This window comes from Phacochoerus africanus, chromosome 1, assembly GCF_016906955.1.
Source record: "Phacochoerus africanus isolate WHEZ1 chromosome 1, ROS_Pafr_v1, whole genome shotgun sequence".
Taxonomy (NCBI): domain Eukaryota; kingdom Metazoa; phylum Chordata; class Mammalia; order Artiodactyla; family Suidae; genus Phacochoerus; species Phacochoerus africanus.
Genome location: NC_062544.1, coordinates 47824369 through 47842823, shown reverse-complemented (window position 1 = coordinate 47842823; position 18455 = coordinate 47824369). Strand labels below are relative to the sequence as shown.

The 18455-nt window shown below is 38.2% G+C and overlaps 1 protein-coding gene across 1 annotated transcript in view; it reads left to right on the top strand.

The window, feature by feature from the left end:
- The window catches only part of ITGA1 (integrin subunit alpha 1), a 179671-nt gene that overhangs the window by 48524 nt on the left and 112692 nt on the right, over nt 1-18455 (top strand). Inside the window, exon 2 of the mRNA XM_047763121.1 lies at nt 8304-8424. Within this exon, the coding sequence (XP_047619077.1) occupies nt 8304-8424 (121 nt within the window). The remainder of the gene's footprint in view (nt 1-8303; nt 8425-18455) is intronic.

The window sequence follows — 18455 nt, the reverse complement described above, 5'->3', positions numbered from 1 at the left end:
TCCAGGGACCCCTAAGGCTCGGCAGCTTTTTCATCTTGTAAAATACAGACTGAGAAGATGATGCTGATAGGGTGGAGGCATTGGGTTCTGAGACTGTTTAAGAATTTCAGGAGAAAGCACGGTTTGCGAGGAACTGGCAAAGCAGGCAATTATGTGTGGTGGGAAGGAGGATACGGGGGGGAAAAAAAGCAGATGTCTGTAGATACTACAAAGGAAAATAAACACTGTGGAAAAACAAACTTATGTAGAAAAATTTAGAAGAGGGATTTTTAACAAAGGATGTTTAGGACACACTCCATTGGAGTTTAATATTCTGGGCAGCACTTATGAAAGGGGACAAGTTCTTACAGCCAGAATGACCTTTAACTAAAAATCCTCATTTCTTTGTTTATTCCATCCTGTTCCATTTAACAAACTTGTATTAAACACCTACTATGTGCCAAGATTTAGACCCCCTTGTCTTCTTCCTACCAGTCATATACAGATACACACATGTACACACATTCACTTTGAAGTTCAAATACCATTTGTAATAACTGAAGGCCCTCAGGACATTAGCACTGAAAGTCAAAACACTTTGCTCACTACAGCAAACTGAAGTTAAAAAGCAGCTTCCCAGGATGAAACTTGGAAAATGCTTGAACACCGAGGTGTTTATTTTGATTGGCTTTTTTGGACTTGCTGATGGAGGTAAATATCTTGCTGACATATTACATCATTTCTGTTGAAAGGACTTTGAATGGTGAGATTGATTGAGCCAGATTTTCTTCTTATGTAACTTATGGGGAAGGTCCAGTTTGTTTGAAGGAGATACTGAGTTGGGCATGGTATATTCTCCAGAAAATAGAAATGTTCTGAATTTGAAATTATGGTGTCATTTCCAAATGACTGTGTTTATTCTATGCTCTTTGCTCAAGGCTCTCATATTATCTTATTTTCCTTGTATTTTTATTTCCAGTATCTTCACCACTGGAGTTCTTTAGCTCCTCCTTCTCAAGATTGCAATGCTATAAAAATAATCATCTCAGCTAACAAATCAACTAGAACGATGTAGTACATTAACTTTTGTGAATAGATTCATGTATACTCTAGATCAAAATTTACCTTTTAGGGCAACATGGACACCAAAACTGAGATCCAACTCAAAGTAATTAAGATTTCAGGTCCATAGCACTAATATTATAAAGATGTTTCATTATATATTACAAGGTAAGGAAAAGTCTTCCAACTCTAACCAGCTCTTATCATTGAAATGCTTTTCTTCCAACTCTCTGGAATGCCTCGAACTTGAATGCATCTTATTTGAATCCAAGGAGAAAAGAAATGTAAATTTGGAGTAATATAAAATACCTAATGCCTTATGTCATTCGTTAGAGTAAGCGCACATGATTTGGGGAGTTGATATCCCTTCAAGCAGGAGTGGATGAACTCTTTTCACCTGGAGGCTTTGGCACAGGGAGAGATAAGAGGTGCCCAGGACACATGGAGCTCAGGCCTGGGGAGGACAGGGGACTCTACGGTTATGCACCACAGGGATTGCACTCCTAGGTGTGCTGATTCTCAGGTGGCTCAAGACGGTGGCTCAGTGTAGCCTAAATATTTTAGAAGAGTCATTGCAGGCTCTTGCTGTCCTTAGTATAGACTTTAAATAGGTTGGGAGGGAGTAGATTGTCACTGGAGTGAGAGAAGCCTCGACTTGCTATTGGCTCAGAGCTGGGTGGCATCACCAGTATGCATTGTCTCTTGAGGGAGTGAGATGAGGTCCAAGGGATCTAACCATGAGTTCAGGCTTCCCTGTGCCCCTCCCCCTCGGCGTGCTCTTCTGCCTGGAAGGCCTGATACCCTCACCTCAGATGTTCTTCACAGATGTCATTGCAGCTGGGTTTAGAAACAGGAAATTTGCTATGGAAAAGAGTCAATGAGCCCACTGTCCTGCACCAATGATATAACACATCTCTATCACTTTTCAAGATACAAATGGTCATCAGAATGGAGGGAAATCCACTTCCAAAAGAAAACTCAAATGCCAGATGGTAAACTAACTCTTTGGGTTCTACCTATGAAAGCAGTTAACTCATTTATTGAGCATTCTCTATTACTACATGAATAATTGTATATCTCACAGCAGCCAATACCTGGAAGGTATTTATAAGCTCATTTTATTTCATTTCATTTTTTTTCTTTTTAGCTACCCCAGGGCATATGGAGTTCCCAGGCCAGGGATTAGATCCAAGCCATAGTTGCAACTCCAGGCCTTAATCCACAGTGTCAGGCCAGGGATCAAACCTGCATCCCAGTACTGCAGAGACACTGTCAATCCTGTTGTGCCACAGCAGAAACTCCTATAAGATCATTTTATTTTTTATTTTATTATTAATATTATTTTGCTTTTGGGGGCCACACCCATGGCTTGTGGAAGTTCTCAGGCTAGGGGTTGAATTGGAACTCCAGCTGCCAGCCTATACCACAGCCATAGTAATGCTGGATCCTTAACCCACTGAGCGAGGCCAAGGGATTGAAACCGCAGCCTCATGGATACTAGTCAGGTTCATTACTGCTGAGCAACAACAGGAAGCCCAAGTTCATTATAAATATGAAAAGCTAGAGCCCACTTGAATATTTTTTCAGGTTGTAAGATCTGTGAAAACTAGAGCACTGTCTTTTTATGACAAGTATGTATCTCCAAGTCCTAACATATATCCAGCCCCAAATAAAGACTTAATTAATATTTATGGAGTTGTTGAATAAATATGAATAATTGAATAAATAAGTGAAAGGGCTAGGTTGAAGCCCAGGCTAATATATCTCTAAAGATCACCATTTTTCTATACCATCAAGGAGTTTGCCCTAAGAACCATTAATTAACTATAATAATAATTATGATTACTACAATTATTATCATTTCCCATCCTAATACTGTATCATTTTTTCATTCTTTATATTAAAGTGATGTTAATTGCATGATTTATATTATTTCTAGTTTGGATAAACATATGTAGGAAGTTGTTAAAAGAAAGTGATAGCATTTAAATATGTATTCCTAGTCACCATTTATTTGACACTCTCTTGCTTTGGGCTTAAAATTTAAAATATTCAGAATTCCATTAGCTCTTAAATATTGTAATCTGAATATTACTAGGTCAGCATTTCTGGACCACCCTGTGAAAGACAGACCTTTTTCATTAAGAAGTAAACAATCAAACAAGCTGTTAGTGACTATTTTTAGAACTCAGAGGATGTGTGGAGGAGGGCTCTTCCTTCCCTGGAGAGTCACTGCCCGCTAGCAATGCCCAGACTTTGCCCTCTTCATTCAGCTTTTCTTGCCAGTCCTACCCTTAAGTGCTCCAAAGTTACGAGATGATCAAGAGCTCTCATGGGCCATTTGAGGATTGTGTTGAGCCAGGTTTTTTTTTTTTTAATTGAAGTATAGTTGATTTACAGTTGTCTTAGTTTCAGGTGTACAGCATAATGATTCAGTTATATATATTCTTCTCCAGATTCTTTTTCTGAATAGGTTATTACAAAATACTGAGTGGAGTTCCCTGTGCTATGCAGTAAGGTCCTTGTTAGTTATCTATTTTATATATAGTAATATGCATATATTAATCCCAAACTCCCAATTTATTGCTCCTTCCCCCTTTCCCCTTTGATGCTCAACAGTACTAATTATTAGAGAAATGCAAATCAAAACTACAAGGAGGTATTATCTCACTCTGGTCAGAATGGCTATCATCAAAAAGTCTACAAATAATAAATGCTAGAGGAAGTATAGGGAAAAATACACCCTCTTACACTGTTGGTGAGAATGTAAATTGGTACAGCCGCCATGAAGAATGTATGGAGGTTCCTTAAAAAACTAAAAATAGAGCTACCATATGATCCTGAGATGCCATTCTTGGGCATTTATCTAGAGAAAACCATAGTTCAAAAAGATATATGCAACCCATTGTTCATTGCCACACCATTTACATTAGCCAAGACATGGAAGCATCCTAAATGTCCATTAACAGAAGGATGGATAAAGAAGATGTGGTATGTATATACAATGGGATATTACTCAGAGATAAAAAAAGAATGAAATAATATATTTGCAGCAACATGGATAGGCCTAGAGAATATCATACTAAGTGAAGTAAGTCAGAGAAAGGCAAATATATAACTTATATGTGGAATCAAAAAAAAGGGTGGTGAACTTATATACAAAGCAGAAATAGAACCACAAACATAGAAGACAAACTTATGGGTTATTATTTTTTATTTTTACGAATCTAACCAACTGAATAGCACGCTAGTCACCATAAGTCTATGTTTTGACCTCTGAAGACCAAAGTTGACTTATATCTCTGCCACTAACACAGCCTGACCTTGGACAAATCACTTAACCCCTCTGAGCTCCAGTTTCCAACACATGGAAAAGAGAGTAATGACTGCTATCCTGCCTAACCTCTGCAATTTATATGAAGATGTTTGTAAGCAGAAAACAGTACACAACTACAGGTTATGTACTTTCTTTCTCTCATTTAGTTGTCTTACACATCATATTCAATCCTGGAGGAAAGAAATTGCATAAAGTGTTCTCTTTTACAAGAGCTATCCTTCAATACCAACCCTCTCATCATCCTCTTCAATTTTAAGCCCTTAGTTATATAGCTCATATAACCATATTTGAAGGGGAGCAAGCCTTTCCATTTCTTTTCTACCTAAATGGATGTGTTTTAGCTGAAGTCCCTTATGCAGCTTTATCTAGCCCGGTGGCCATGATTTCTCTCCTTATTACAACATTCCCTCTACTCCCAGCATCCTCCTGGCCACGGCCACTGTGGAGGAGCCCCCTCCCCAAATTGCTTCTCAGAAGGTGGAACGACATAGACTCATAGTGGCCTCTCTTCTGAATCCATCTCCATGTCACCTTCTACCAGCTCTTCCCAGTTTTAGAGTTGATATAAAACTTGAATTAATGTGAATTCTTTGAGAGTCCTGAGGAAATGTAGGCAAATTTCTCTGTCATCCTAAGTTTCCTTCTCCTCATCTGCCCCGTGATGGTAATAATGGTATTTGTAGGCTTGTTGGCAAATTAAATGAGATGGAGCACATGAGGTATAACACATAGTAAGCATACTATGTAGTTGTTAATACTATTAAAAGAAAAATTCTTTTTGACTGGCACATGTGAAATCAGAACTCTTGACATCTGATTATTTTCTACATTTTATTTTCCATCATTTTTACCCCATGTTACTCATAAAGGCACCTCAGTCTCTTTGCTCCTTTTGTGTTTTTGTTTTTTTTTTCACTTTGATCGAGAATAAGTATGATTTTGTTTTACTTCTGGTACATAAAGTTCCAAGACAACCTAATATTACAACGTGAACATTGAACTAAAAGTTATGAGACATTGCTTTTACTGTTTATGCACTCCTTTAAATCAAAAGAACAAGATGTAAACTATTTTTTATGTCATCTCCTGTGCTTCAGGCTCCTTGGTGCCTTAAAAAACATGAAAGAGGCTGATTTACGATCACTTTGGGAAAATTGCCTGTGGAAATCTAAGGACAGGAAATGAAAAAAAAAAAAAAAAGTGCAGCACACGCCCCCGGACATTCCACACAACATGTAAGAACAAACAAACAGGCCCCCATAAGGAAACCCAAAGCTCTTGATCTTCTGTTGAGGAGCACCCTGAATGGCCTTTGGGAACGCATATACCAAAGGTGATGACTGCTAGAAAAAGACCCTGATTTAAAATAATCCTTTCCCCCCTTATATCTGAACGATAGTGAGTAGTCTTAATCTAGGTAAATTCTGTTACCTTCATCAGCAATATGAAAGAGGGGTACCATATCACAGACCTATACTTCTCAGAACTTAACAGGAGTCTGATTTTTTGGGAAACTTGTTGGGATGTAGATACTGATTCAGAAACTCAGGGACGGGGGGGTGGGCTGAGATTCTTGGTCCCTCACAAGCCCCAGATGATGCAGTTGCTGCTGGTCTGCAGGCCACATTTGGTTTTCAGGCACCTTCTTCAACAAAATCATTAGTGGTGGTTTTCTGATCCTTGTCTATAGGACAGTGTTTTTCAACTTAGGGTGATTTTGGCCCCAAGGGAGATTGGCAGTGTCTGAAGACATTTTTGATCCTCACATCTCAGTGAGGACTACTGACATCATGTGGCCTAGGGGGCCAGGGATGCTACCAAACACCCTGTAATGCACAGGGTAGCCCCTCAAAGAATATGCTGACCCCAGATATCACTTGTACCAAAGTTGAGAAATCCTGTTGTAGAAATACTATTTTGTGTATCATATCAAAAATAATCTGTTGAAAGTATTTTTAAAAAACTGTGAAGAAGAGTGGGAACATGTACTATTTAGTTTAGAGAGTGAGCAGTGTTTAAAACTGTCTTCAAATATATGAAAGGCCATTATGAAGAAGATGGTAACCAGCTGTTCACCATCATCCTTGAAGAATGAACAGGAAATGTACATAAATGGACCTGTGCTACCCATCCATTTTTCTGCATCTTCCACGCCAGCCAGGCAAATCTTTCTATGGTCTTCCATATTTGCCCTGCCCTGTATCTTATCACTTGCAGAGACGTTCCCAAATTCTTGGGCCATGTTTTTTTCCTCACTGCCAAGTTCAATCTCTTCTTCTGCCTAATACTCTAACTTAAAAATATCCATTCCATAAAGTCTTCCTTAACTAAGATGAAATAGTTGCCAGTTCACTTCCACCTACAACTGGCACACTTTCTCCTTCATGTTTTATCTTTCATTCTACGAATGTGTTATTGCCCATTTGTACACAAGGAGCTGTGCTAGATTTTGAGAAGGGATAAGGGCAATGGGTAAAAGAGGCTCTACCTTTAAGAATTTTCCAATCTAGGGCAGAAAAAAAAATCTCACACAGGGAAACTCAATGTAGATAGTATTTAATAATTGTTTCTATGAGAATTTTTTTTTAAATGAAGTTAAGAGGGTTTAGTAGTTAAAAGATTATTTCCAGGTGGGGAGGTCAGTGTAAGACTTTATTCATAGGTATACATAAGTATCTTTTTGTGAAGACTAATGTTCTCTAGGTTGTGTACAATTTTGTGTATCAAACATTTATTATTGTTACCAAAATTTGAAGGTTATGAATTAGAGCATGGGATGAGTTAGAGCCTGAATTTAGACTATACCCATGGAAGACTTTACAATGGATAGGGAAAGAAAATGTTTCTGTCTACAGGTAGCTGTATGTCATGGTTTCAGCAAAGGAGAGTGAATTAAATCACTTTTGAACATACCTTACAATACTGTGTGATTTTATAAGGGTGTACTCTTTGGGAAGGATTGTTCATTACATCTAGGAGGTGAATACTTTGAAACTTCACAAGTATGCTATGGAATATGGAACCATCCATTTGAGAGAATTTGACACCATCCAGAACCCTTTCAAGACAGAGCCTCACCTATAAAAGATTTCCATAACCTGAACTACAAAGAAATTGAAGAGATTTAACCCTCACTGAATATCTAGTATGTGCCAGGCATTGTGTAAACTCTTTAGACCTATCATCTAATTTATTTTTTTTTCAAAATAGACTCTAAAAATTTTTAATTTTTTTAAAATTCTATGGGAGTATAGTTGACTTATAATGTCATGTTCATTTCAGGTATATCATTGAATTTCATCTCAGTAGCACCCTGTCAGGGTATTACCAACAACGCTATAAGTTTAAGCTTCCACTCACTGCTTGATTCAGAGGGGGAAGCAGAGCAAATCTCAAGCCTTCCTAGGAAGCCCTCTCTGGATGGAGACAATCAGCTTGCCTTCCCTTTCGAAGCAGCAAGAAGAAAGCTTCATCCTTTGAGGCTTTAATTGGTGATGCTTGTATCCTCTTTGGTCAAAACGGGCAAGTGAAGCTGTTTACATTTCATTAGTGGCCCTGGTTGGCTGTAGGGATCACTACTGAAAAACTGTGCAACTGCATTAGTCATATGTGAGCATGAGTTTCTGCCAGCTCCTTCCCACACATTCCGAAACTTTTAGTTCTGGGAATGGTACAGATACTAAATTACTACGGGATTTAGTTTGAATGTTAATACTTATGTTCTTTAAAGTCATCATGTTGATTTCCAGTCAGTAATACAGTTAATATTGCAGACCTTCCTTGTAGTTCTCATTCTTTGAGCATCATTGCTCTTTTTAATAAGCGCCCAGCTTTGAGTTGTAACCTCAAGAATGCCTTCGTAATTCAAAACATGAGGGAATCCTAGTTAACCCTGTGTAACTGGACTTTGTTTTCCCTCTTAAAGTTCTTCTAGGCTTCTGCCTATCATTCAATGTGGATGTGAAAAACTCAATGACTTTCAGTGGCCCGGTGGAGGACATGTTTGGATATACTGTTCAACAATATGAAAATGAAGAAGGAAAATGGTAAGTCAGTGGGTTTTGTTGTTGCTGTTATTTAATTTCCTTACAAGGTAATGGAAAGTATTATCTGGCTACAGTTTGTTTTATGAATGACACTTAGAATGAAAGATTGATGGTAGAAAATGCAGTCTAATCACTTGGTAATGGAAATTGACAAAGGAAAAAAGGAAAAATTCCTTGGCAATATTCAAAGATGTGGTTAGTGATTTCTGTTGAAACCTAGGGTGATCTCAAGAAGGGTCCTTATCCAAAATAGTCATTGTTCTATAATTATGTTATTCTGGCAAGAGTTCTTTAATTGTCCTCATTTTAGTATAGCTGAAATTCAGGAGAGATTCAGAGCCAGATGACATGCTGTCTTGAGAGGATTAATAATCACTTCCAAAATATAATATTGGGCTTTACTGACCTAATGAGTTTGGTCTATTACTTATAACGAACCTTATGGAATTTCTGTTATACAATTTTAAACCCTTTAATGTTGATTAAGTTCAATTTACAATTTTAAAAGCATATTTAGCTTTTGAAAGTTATACAAAATTAATTTTAGAGCTCTTTTGCTTTATGTGTAACATAATTTTTAGTGAGTCCTTTTTTTTTTTTTTTTTTTTATCTTTTTTGCCATTTCTTGGGCTGCTCCTGTGGCATACAGAGGTTCCCAGGCTAAGGGTCGAATCGGAGCTATAGTCACCGGCCTACACCAGAGCCACAGCAATGCGGGACCCGAGCTGCGTTTGCAGCCTACACCACAGCTCACGGCAACGCCAGATCCTTAACCCACTGAGCAAGGCCAGGGATCGAACCCGCAACCACATGGTTCCTCGTCAGATTCGCTAACCACTGAGCCACGACAGGAACTCCAATGTGAGTCCTTTTTTAAATTGGACCTTGTAGAAAAAAAGAACAGGACTTAAACTTTGCTTCAGTTTAGTAACTTAAACTAAACAAGCTCACTTTTCTAGTAACTACAATGGTATAAACAAAAAGGGATTTATATCTACTTGGAAGACAGTCATCTATCACTCTTCTATATTTCACAAATGAAAAGATAGGGTTTTTTGATATTTATCTTCTAGATTTGCTTAGTTTGAGGACAATCCTCTAAGTACTATTGAACTAAGGAACTGAGTTCTCACATTTTCCAAGTGCAGACATTGTATCCTAGGTATGAACTAGAATTTGCAGGGATGTTTACTCCTCCAATATCCTTATAAATATCTCAGATGAGACATCTAATAATAGATTATGAGTTTTTCTATCCTCTGTCCTTCCATTCTATGCTCTAACTTCACCACCTACCTCCTTTTTTTAAAATTAAACAGACAAAGTCCTCTCTATGGACACCACTTTTATTCTTTTAGGCATTGTGTATGCAATTCAGGGAGTTCTACTTTTGGAGTGTTACCAAACTCAGGTCTAGCTGCTCAAAAATCAATGCTTGAGAGAGGCAAATATTGGTAGAAAGGAGAGTTGCTTTTAATCAGAATGCTGACAATCTTGAGAGATGGTAGATTCAGTGTTCCCAACAAACTACCTCTGAAGATTCTGCTGGACCATGAAAGTTTTTTAAGGGAAAAGGGGATGTAATCTTACCAAATCACTGAGACAGGGGGGTGGTCAGAGTTGTGGCCATCCTTCACTGTGCACAGTTGTGTGCAGGCTTGTTGACGACTCATGATCTTTCTAGAGATGCTATCTTGTTCACATGGTTTGTGAGATTATTGAAGGGGGCGCTGGGAAAGAGATCTTGTCCTCTGTTAATTACTTATCCTTCATTTCTACTTCTTCCATCTATGGAAAGAACCAACAAGTTAGGCAAGGTATTGCATGATCAAAAGATTTGAAAGGCGTGCTAGGGCTGGAGATGAGAGAGCATGGAGTGCCTGGTTTAAGGCTAGTAACCAGACAAAGGGCCTCCTGCAGAAAGCTCCTTCCTAAAGAGCTCTTTCCTGCCCAAAGCTGCTTACAAGAGAATAGTGGTGAGTAGGCCAACTGGTCAAGCTTATCTTTGTGCATAAGGTATAATAAACTGAAACTTGGTGCATGTTTTTCTTAAAAAGCTTTATGTTTTCATAAAATACATATTAAAGTCAATTTTGACTAATTACTAGTAGTTACATAAATTTTAAAGAGGGATATAATAAATAGCAAACCTTAAAGACTTAAACCACTTATTAAAATTAACTATCTTTGTAAAGAATAGTCAAATACAGCCAGTCCTTTCTATCTGTAGGTTTTGAATCTGCTGATTAAACCAGCTGTGGAACCTGGGGATATGGAGGGCTGGCTACACCAGGCCATTTTATATAAGGGACTTGAGCATCTGCAAAGTCTGTTACCCTCTTGGGGCCGTGGAACCCATCTCCTGCAGATACCAAGGAATGACTATATTATTAACATATTTTATGAAAGTCTGGTTTTCATTTTCTGATTTGAGGAAAACACATAAGCTTCCTTCTTCATCTAGTCCTCTCTGATTTGGGGGCAGTCTGCTATAAGAAGCTCTTAATTATCTGAAGGAATCTTAGTAGAGTAAAAAGGGGTTAATATTTCCTCTTGGAGCCTTAGTGCACTCATTTGATCTCTTCTGTTTACTGTCCCTTATAAGAGCCCACCCTACTGCGAGATTTCCATTGTCTACATTTGCCAGTCCCTCTCTTTCAAGACAACAGAAGGCAAAGAAATGGGAAACGAAGAGATCAGGCCTGAATGGGGCCTTGATGTCATCATGAACTTCCTTCCCATAGAACTCTGCTCTTTGAAGAAGAGAAAAAGAGACAGCCAGACCAACATTTGGAAAGAAACAAGAGAGACAGAGTGTGTATCTTAAGAATAAGATTGAAAAAAATATGTTGCTAATGGTCTGTCTGAATGAGTCTATACCAAATTGAACTTTAGGCAGACCATTCAAAATTCTATATATATATGAGTGAGATAATAAGTTATGAGCCTGTTGAGATTAGATACTGTGCCTTGTACATCTTGCTTCATTCACTAAATCCTGCCTCGGTTGGAGGTTTTTCTTCAGTCATAGCATAAATGTGGGCCAATCAAGCAACAAGCATTTATGTAATACATCCTATGGGCTAGAATTATACCAAAGTCAATGGGAGATATAAGTATAGGACAAATATACAAGCTTATAACCGAGCAGAGAATGTTTATCAAATAATTAATAATAAAGAATAGTGCTTGAGTTCCCACTGTGGCTCAGTGGTAATGAACTCAACTAGTATCCAAGAGGACATGAGTTCGATCCCTGGCCTCACTCAGTGGGTTTAAGGATCAGCATTGCCTCCTGTAGTTGCAGACTCAGCTTGACTCTTGCATTGCTGTGGTTGTGGCATAGGCACAGAGCTGCAGCTCTGATTCAACCCCTAGCCTAGGAACTTCCATAGGCTACAGGTGCAACCCTAAAAAGACAACAACAACAAAAAATAGTGCTGATCAGTGTGGTATAGACCTTTCAATGGGAGTTCAAAGCAGGAGGAGGTGATACTTGATTCTTGAGCTGAATCTTGAAAGAGGACTTGCCTTTCGAGAACAAAAGAAGAAATGTCTCTGTAAGCTGGGACCCTACATAAGCAAATCTTGAGAATAGTGAGCAAGAATAGTCTGGAGAATAAGTGAGCATGTCAGAAAACAAATAGGTCTAACATTGGGATGATAGAGGGAAAAGGATGGTGGCAGACCTTAAAAACCAAAGGAGTTTGTACCTAAGTAGAGGGTATTGAGAAACCATTATAGGTTGTTTTATGAAACTTGGTTTAGGAAATTCGCTGTAGGTAGTATTGGAAAAAGGAGTGTATGAAATGGGGGAAACTTACAGGCAAGTAAGAACAGCAATCTGGCTTTGGCCCTGGGCTAGATTAGAGCAAACTGCAATAAAAGAGTCATGTATACAAGATAAATTTAGACAAATAATTGTCTTAGTGGAAGTTCAGGAATGGCAAATGAAGGTGTAGGAGGAGTCACACATATTCCAAAAATTTCTACACTAGATTACGGGGAAGTGGGCAGTTGTTCAGAGAGAAATGTGTAGGAAAGGAAAATCAGTTTTATCAGGAAGGTGATAAGTATGATTTAAAACATCTTCAGCTCGAGGTAATGTCTAAGTAGTTGGAAACTTCAAAATGGAAAATTGTTAAGAGAGAGAAGTTAATATATAAGGGGAAATGTTTAGAAAGCAAGAACTGGTTTTGCTTCCTGCTTGCAACCCTGTTCATTGCCCAGCATCTGGCACAGGGCCTTAAACATAGTATGTACTCAATGATTATTTGTTGGCTGAATAACTGAATCCAATTTAACTTCCTCTTCTCATTGATTAAAAAACGGACACAAAAAATGAGGTTAACACTGACTCACCCATGACTATTATAAAACAAAAAGAAAACAAACAAAAAACAAAGCAGAAGTGTTAGCAAGGATGTGGAGAAAAGGGAACACTTGTAGACTGTTAGTAGGAAGGAAATTGGTACAGTCACTAGGGAAAATAGTATAGAAGTTCCTCAAAAAGTTAAAAATAGAACTATCCACTTCTGGGTAAATATCCAAAGGAACTGAAATCAAGATCTTGAAAAGAAGGAGTTCCCATTGTGGCTCAGCAGGTTAAAGACCTGACATTGTCTCTGTGAGGATGCAGGCTTGATCCCTGGCCTCTCTCAGTGGGTTAAGATCTGGTGTAGTCACAAGCTGTAGTGTTAGGTTGCAGACATGGCTTAGATCTGGTAATTCTATGATGGTGGCATAGATCTCAGCTGCACTCTGATTCAACCCCTAGCCCAGGAAATTCCATATGCTGCAAGTGTGGCTGTAAAAAGAAAAAAAAAAATCTTGAAAAGATATATCTGCACCTCTATGTTCATGGAAGCATTATTGACAATTGCCAAGATTTGAAAGCAAGCGAAATGTCCATTGACAAATGAATAGATTTTAAAGATTTTTTTTTTGTCTTTTGTCTTTTTGCCTTTTCTTGGGCCGCTCCCTCAGCATGTGGAGGTTCCCAGGCTAGGGGTCTAACAGAGCTGTAGCCGCTGGCCTACGCCAGAGCCATAGCAACGTGAGATCCGAGCCACGTCTGCGACCTACACCACAGCTCATGGCAACACCAGATCCTTGACCCACTGAGCAAGGCCAGGGATCGAACCCCCAACCTCATGGTTCCTAGTCGGATTTCTTAATCACTGCGCCACGACAGGAACTCCTAAAGATATGTTACATACATGCATTAGAAGATTACTTGCCTTAAAAAAAATAAGATAATCTTTCCATTTGAGAGAACATGGATGAACCTGGAGGACATTTTGTTAAGCGAGATAAGCCAGATGCAGGGGAAATACTACATGATCCCATTTATATGAAGAAGCTAAAATAGTCTTGGAGAAGCAGAGGATAGAATGGTGGGTACCATGGGCTCAGAGGAGGGAAAAATAAGGAAGCATCACTCAAAGGGTACAAAGTTTCATTTAGGCAAGATGAATAAGTCCTAGAGTTTTACTGTACAGCATAGTCCCTATAGTTAGCAATACTGTATCTACACTTAAAAATTTGCTAAGAAGGTATCTCTTATGTTGTGTTCTTATCACAAAATAATAATAATAGCAGCAACAACAACAACAACAACAACAACAACAACGGGGGGGAACTTTTGGAGATGTGGATATGTTTGTGGCATATATTGTGGTGATGGTTTTAAGGCTATATTCTTATCTCCAAACTCATGAAATTTGTATACATTAAATAGGTCAGCTTTATATATGTAATTCATTCTTCAATAAAGTGATTTTTAAAAATAAATAAAGTTTTTTTTTTTAAGTGCTTCCTCTTGGGACAGAGCAGAAAATAGAACCGAAGTCTCTCCACTCCCATCCTAGTGCTATTTTCCTTATTAGAACTATATTAAGAAGTAAATGTTGATAATGACTATCTCATCAGTATTAGATTTTTCTTTTTCCCCACTGTACAGCAAGGGGGTCAGGTTATCCTTACATGTATACATTACAATTACATTTTTCCCCCACCCTTTCTTCTGTTGCAACATGATTATCTAGACAAAGTTCTCAATGCTATTCAACAGGATCTCCTTGTAAATCTATTCTAAGTTGTGTCTGGTAAGCCCAAGCTCCCGATCCCTCCCACTCCCTCCCCCTCCCATCAGGCAGCCACAAGTCTCTTCTCCAAGTCCATGATTTTCTTTTCTGAGGAGATGTTCATTTGTGCTGGATATTAGATTCCAGTTATAAGTGATATCATATGGTATTTATCTTTGTCATTCTGGCTCATTTCACTCAGTATGAGGTTCTCTAGTTCCATCCATGTTGCTGCAAATGGCATTATGTCATTCTTTTTTATGGCTGAGTAGTATTCCATTGTGTAGATATACCACCTCTTCCGAATCCAATCATCTGTCAATGGACATTGGGTTGTTTCCATGTCCTGGCTATTGTGAATAGTGCTGCAATGAACATGCGGGTGCACGTGTCTCTTTTAAGTAGAGTTTTGTCCGGATAGATGCCCAAGAGTGGGATCGCGGGGTCATATGGAAGTTCTATGTATAGATTTCTAAGGTATCTCCAAACTGTTCTCCATAGTGGCTGTACCAGTTTACATTCCCACCAACAGTGTAGGAGGGTTCCCTTTTCTCCACACCCCCTCCAGCACTTGTTATTTGTGGATTTATTAATGATGGCCATTCTGACTGGTGTGAGGTGATATCTCATGGTAGTTTTGATTTGCATTTCTCTTATAACCAGCGATGTTGAGCATTTTTTCATGTGTTTGTTGGCCATCTGTATATCTTCTTTGGAGAAATGTCTGTTCAGGTCTTTTGCCCATTTTTCCATTGATTGATTTGCTTTTTTGCTGTTGGGTTGTATAAGTTGTTTATATATTCTAGAGAGTAAGCCCTTGTCGGTTGCATCATTTGAAACTATTTTCTCCCATTCTGTAAGTTGTCTTTTTGTTTTATTTTGGGTTTCCTTTGCTGTGCAAAAGCTTTTCAGTTTGATGAGGTCCCATGGGTTTATTTTTGCTCTAATTTCTATTGCTTTGGGAGACTGACCTGAGAAAATATTCATGATGTTGATGTCAGAGAGTGTTTTGCCTATGTTTTCTTCTAGGAGTTTGATGGTGTCCTGTCGTATATTTAAGTCTTTCAGCCATTTGGAGTTTATTTTTGTGCGTGGTGTGAGGGTGTGTTCTAGTTTCATTGCTTTGCATGCAGCTGTCCAGGTTTCCCAGCAATGCTTGCTGAATAGACTTTCTTTTTCCCATTTGATGTTCTTGCCTCCCTTGTCAAAGATTAATTGACCATAGGTGTCAGAGTTTATTTCTGGATCCTCTATTCTGTTCCATTGGTCTGTCTGTCTGTTTTGACACCAGTACCACACTGTCTTGCTGACTGTGGCTTTGTAGTATTTCTTGAAGTCTGGGAGAGTTCTGCCTCCTGCTTGGTTTTTGTTTCTCAGGATTGCTTTGACGATTCTGGGTCTTTTGTGGTTCCATGTAAATGTTTGGATTGTTTGTTCTAGTTCTGTGAAAAATGTCCTGGGTAATTTGATAGGGATTGCATTGAATCTGTAGATTGCTTTGGGTAGTATGGCCATTTTTCCAATATTGATTTTCCCAATCCAGGAACATGGAATATCTTTCCATTTCTTTACATCTTCTTTGATTTCTTTGATTAAGGTTTTATAGTTCTCGGCATACAGGTCCTTTACCTCCTTGGTCAGGTGTATTCCAAGGTATTTGATTTTGTGAGGTGCAATTTTAAAAGGTATTGTATTTTTGTATTCCTTTTCTAATATTTCATTGCTGGTATACAGAAATGCAACTGACTTCTGAATGTTAATCTTATATCCTGCTACTTTGCTGAATTTATGAATCAGTTCAAGTAGTTTTGGGGTTGAGTCCTTCGGGTTTTCTATGTATAGTATCATGTCATCTGCATACAGTGCCAGTTTTATCTCTTCTCTTCCTATATGGATGCCTTTTATTTCTTTTGTTTGTCTAATTGCTGTGGCTAGGACTTCCAAAACGATGTTGAAGAGCAGTGGTGAGAGTGGGCATCCCTGTCTTGTTCCAGATTTGAGTGAGAAGGCTTTCAGTTTTTCCCCATTGAGTATTCTATTTGCTGTGGGTTTATCATCAATGGCTTTGATTATATTCAGGAATGTTCCCTCTATACCCACTTTGGCGAGGGTCTTGATCATGAATGGATGTTGGACTTTGTCAAATGCTTTTTCTGCATCTATTGAGATGATCATATGATTTTTGACTTTTTTTTGTTAATGTGGTGTATGATGCTGATTGATTTGCATATGTTGAACCATCCTTGTGAACCTGGGATGAACCCTACCTGGTCATGGTGTATAATTTTTTTGGTATGTTGTTGCATTCGGTTGGCTAAGATTTTGTTGAGAATTTTTGCATCTATATTCATCAATGAGATTGGGCGATAGTTTTCTTTTTTGGTGGTATCTCTGTCTGGTTTTGGAATGAGGGTGATGGTGGCATCATAGAATGTCTTTGGGAGTATTCCTTCTTCTTCCACCTTTTGAAAGAGTTTCAGGAGGATGGGCACCAATTCCTCTTGATATGTTTGATAAAATTCACCTGTGAAGCCATCTGGTCCTGGACTTTTATTTGTAGGGAGTGATTTTATGACCTCTTCAATTTCATTTCTAGTGATCGGTCTGTTCAGTTGGTCTGTTTCTACTTGATTCAGTTTTGGCAGGCTGTAAGATTCTAGAAAATTGTCCATTTCTTCCAGATTGTCAAACTTGTTGCCATATAGTTGTTCATAGTATTTTCTTATGGTTTTTTGTATTTCTGCTGTATCCATTGTGATTTCTCCTTTTTCATTTATAATTTTGGTTATTTGGGTTCTTTCTCTCCTCTTTTTAGTGAGTCTGGCCAGGGGTTTGTCAATTTTGTTCACCTTTTCAAAGAACCAGCTCTTGGTTTTATTAATTTTCTCTATTGTTTTTTGAGTCTCTATTTTATTGATTTCTTCTTTGATCTCTATAATTTCCTTCCTTCTGCTGACTTTAGGACTTTTTTGTTCTTCTTTTTCTAATTCATTTAGGTGGAGGGTTAAGTTGTCCATTTGGGATCTTTCTTCTTTTTTGAGAAAGGCCTGTATTGCTATAAATTTCCCTCTGAGCACTGCTTTCGCAGCATCCCATAGATTTTGAGCGGTTGTGTCTTCATTATCATTTGTCTCAAGGTAGTTTCTAATTTCCTTCTTGATTTCCTCATTGACCCATTGGATTTTTAGTAGCATGTTGTTTAGTCTCCATGCAGTAGGTTTTTTCTCTTTCCTTTTCCCATGGTTGATTTCTAATTTCATGGCATTGTGGTCCGAGAAGATACTTGAGATAATTTCTCTGCTCCTAAATTTATTGAGATTTGCTTTGTGTCCCAATATGTGGTCGATTCTTGAGAATGTTCCATGAGCATTTGAGAAGAATGTGTATTCTGCTTTTTTTGGATGTAGTGTCCTGAAGATATCAATGAAGTCTAACTTTTCTATTGTTTCCTTTAGGATCTCTGTTGCTTTATTGGTTTTCTGTCTAGAGGATCTGTCCATTGATGTGAGGGGGGTATTAAGGTCTCCTACTATGATTGTATTCTCATCAATATCTCCCTTTATGTCTGTTAATATTTGTTGTATGTATCTGGGTGCTCCTGTATTTGGGGCATATATGTTGACGATAGTAACATCCTCTCCTTGGATGGATCCCTTAATCATTAAGTAGTGTCCTTCTTTGTCTTTCTTTATGTCTTTTGTTTTAAAGTCTATTTTGTCTGATATGAGCGTTGCGACTCCTGCTTTTCTGTCATGTCTATTGGCGTGAAATATTTTCCCCCACCCTTTCACTTTCAATCTATATGTATCTTTTGTCCTAAGGTGAGTTTCTTGTAGGCAGCATATTGCAGGTTTTTGCCTTTTTATCCACTCAGCCACTCTGTGTCTTTTGATTGGGGCGTTCAGTCCATTGACATTTAAGGTGATAATTGATAGATGATTATTT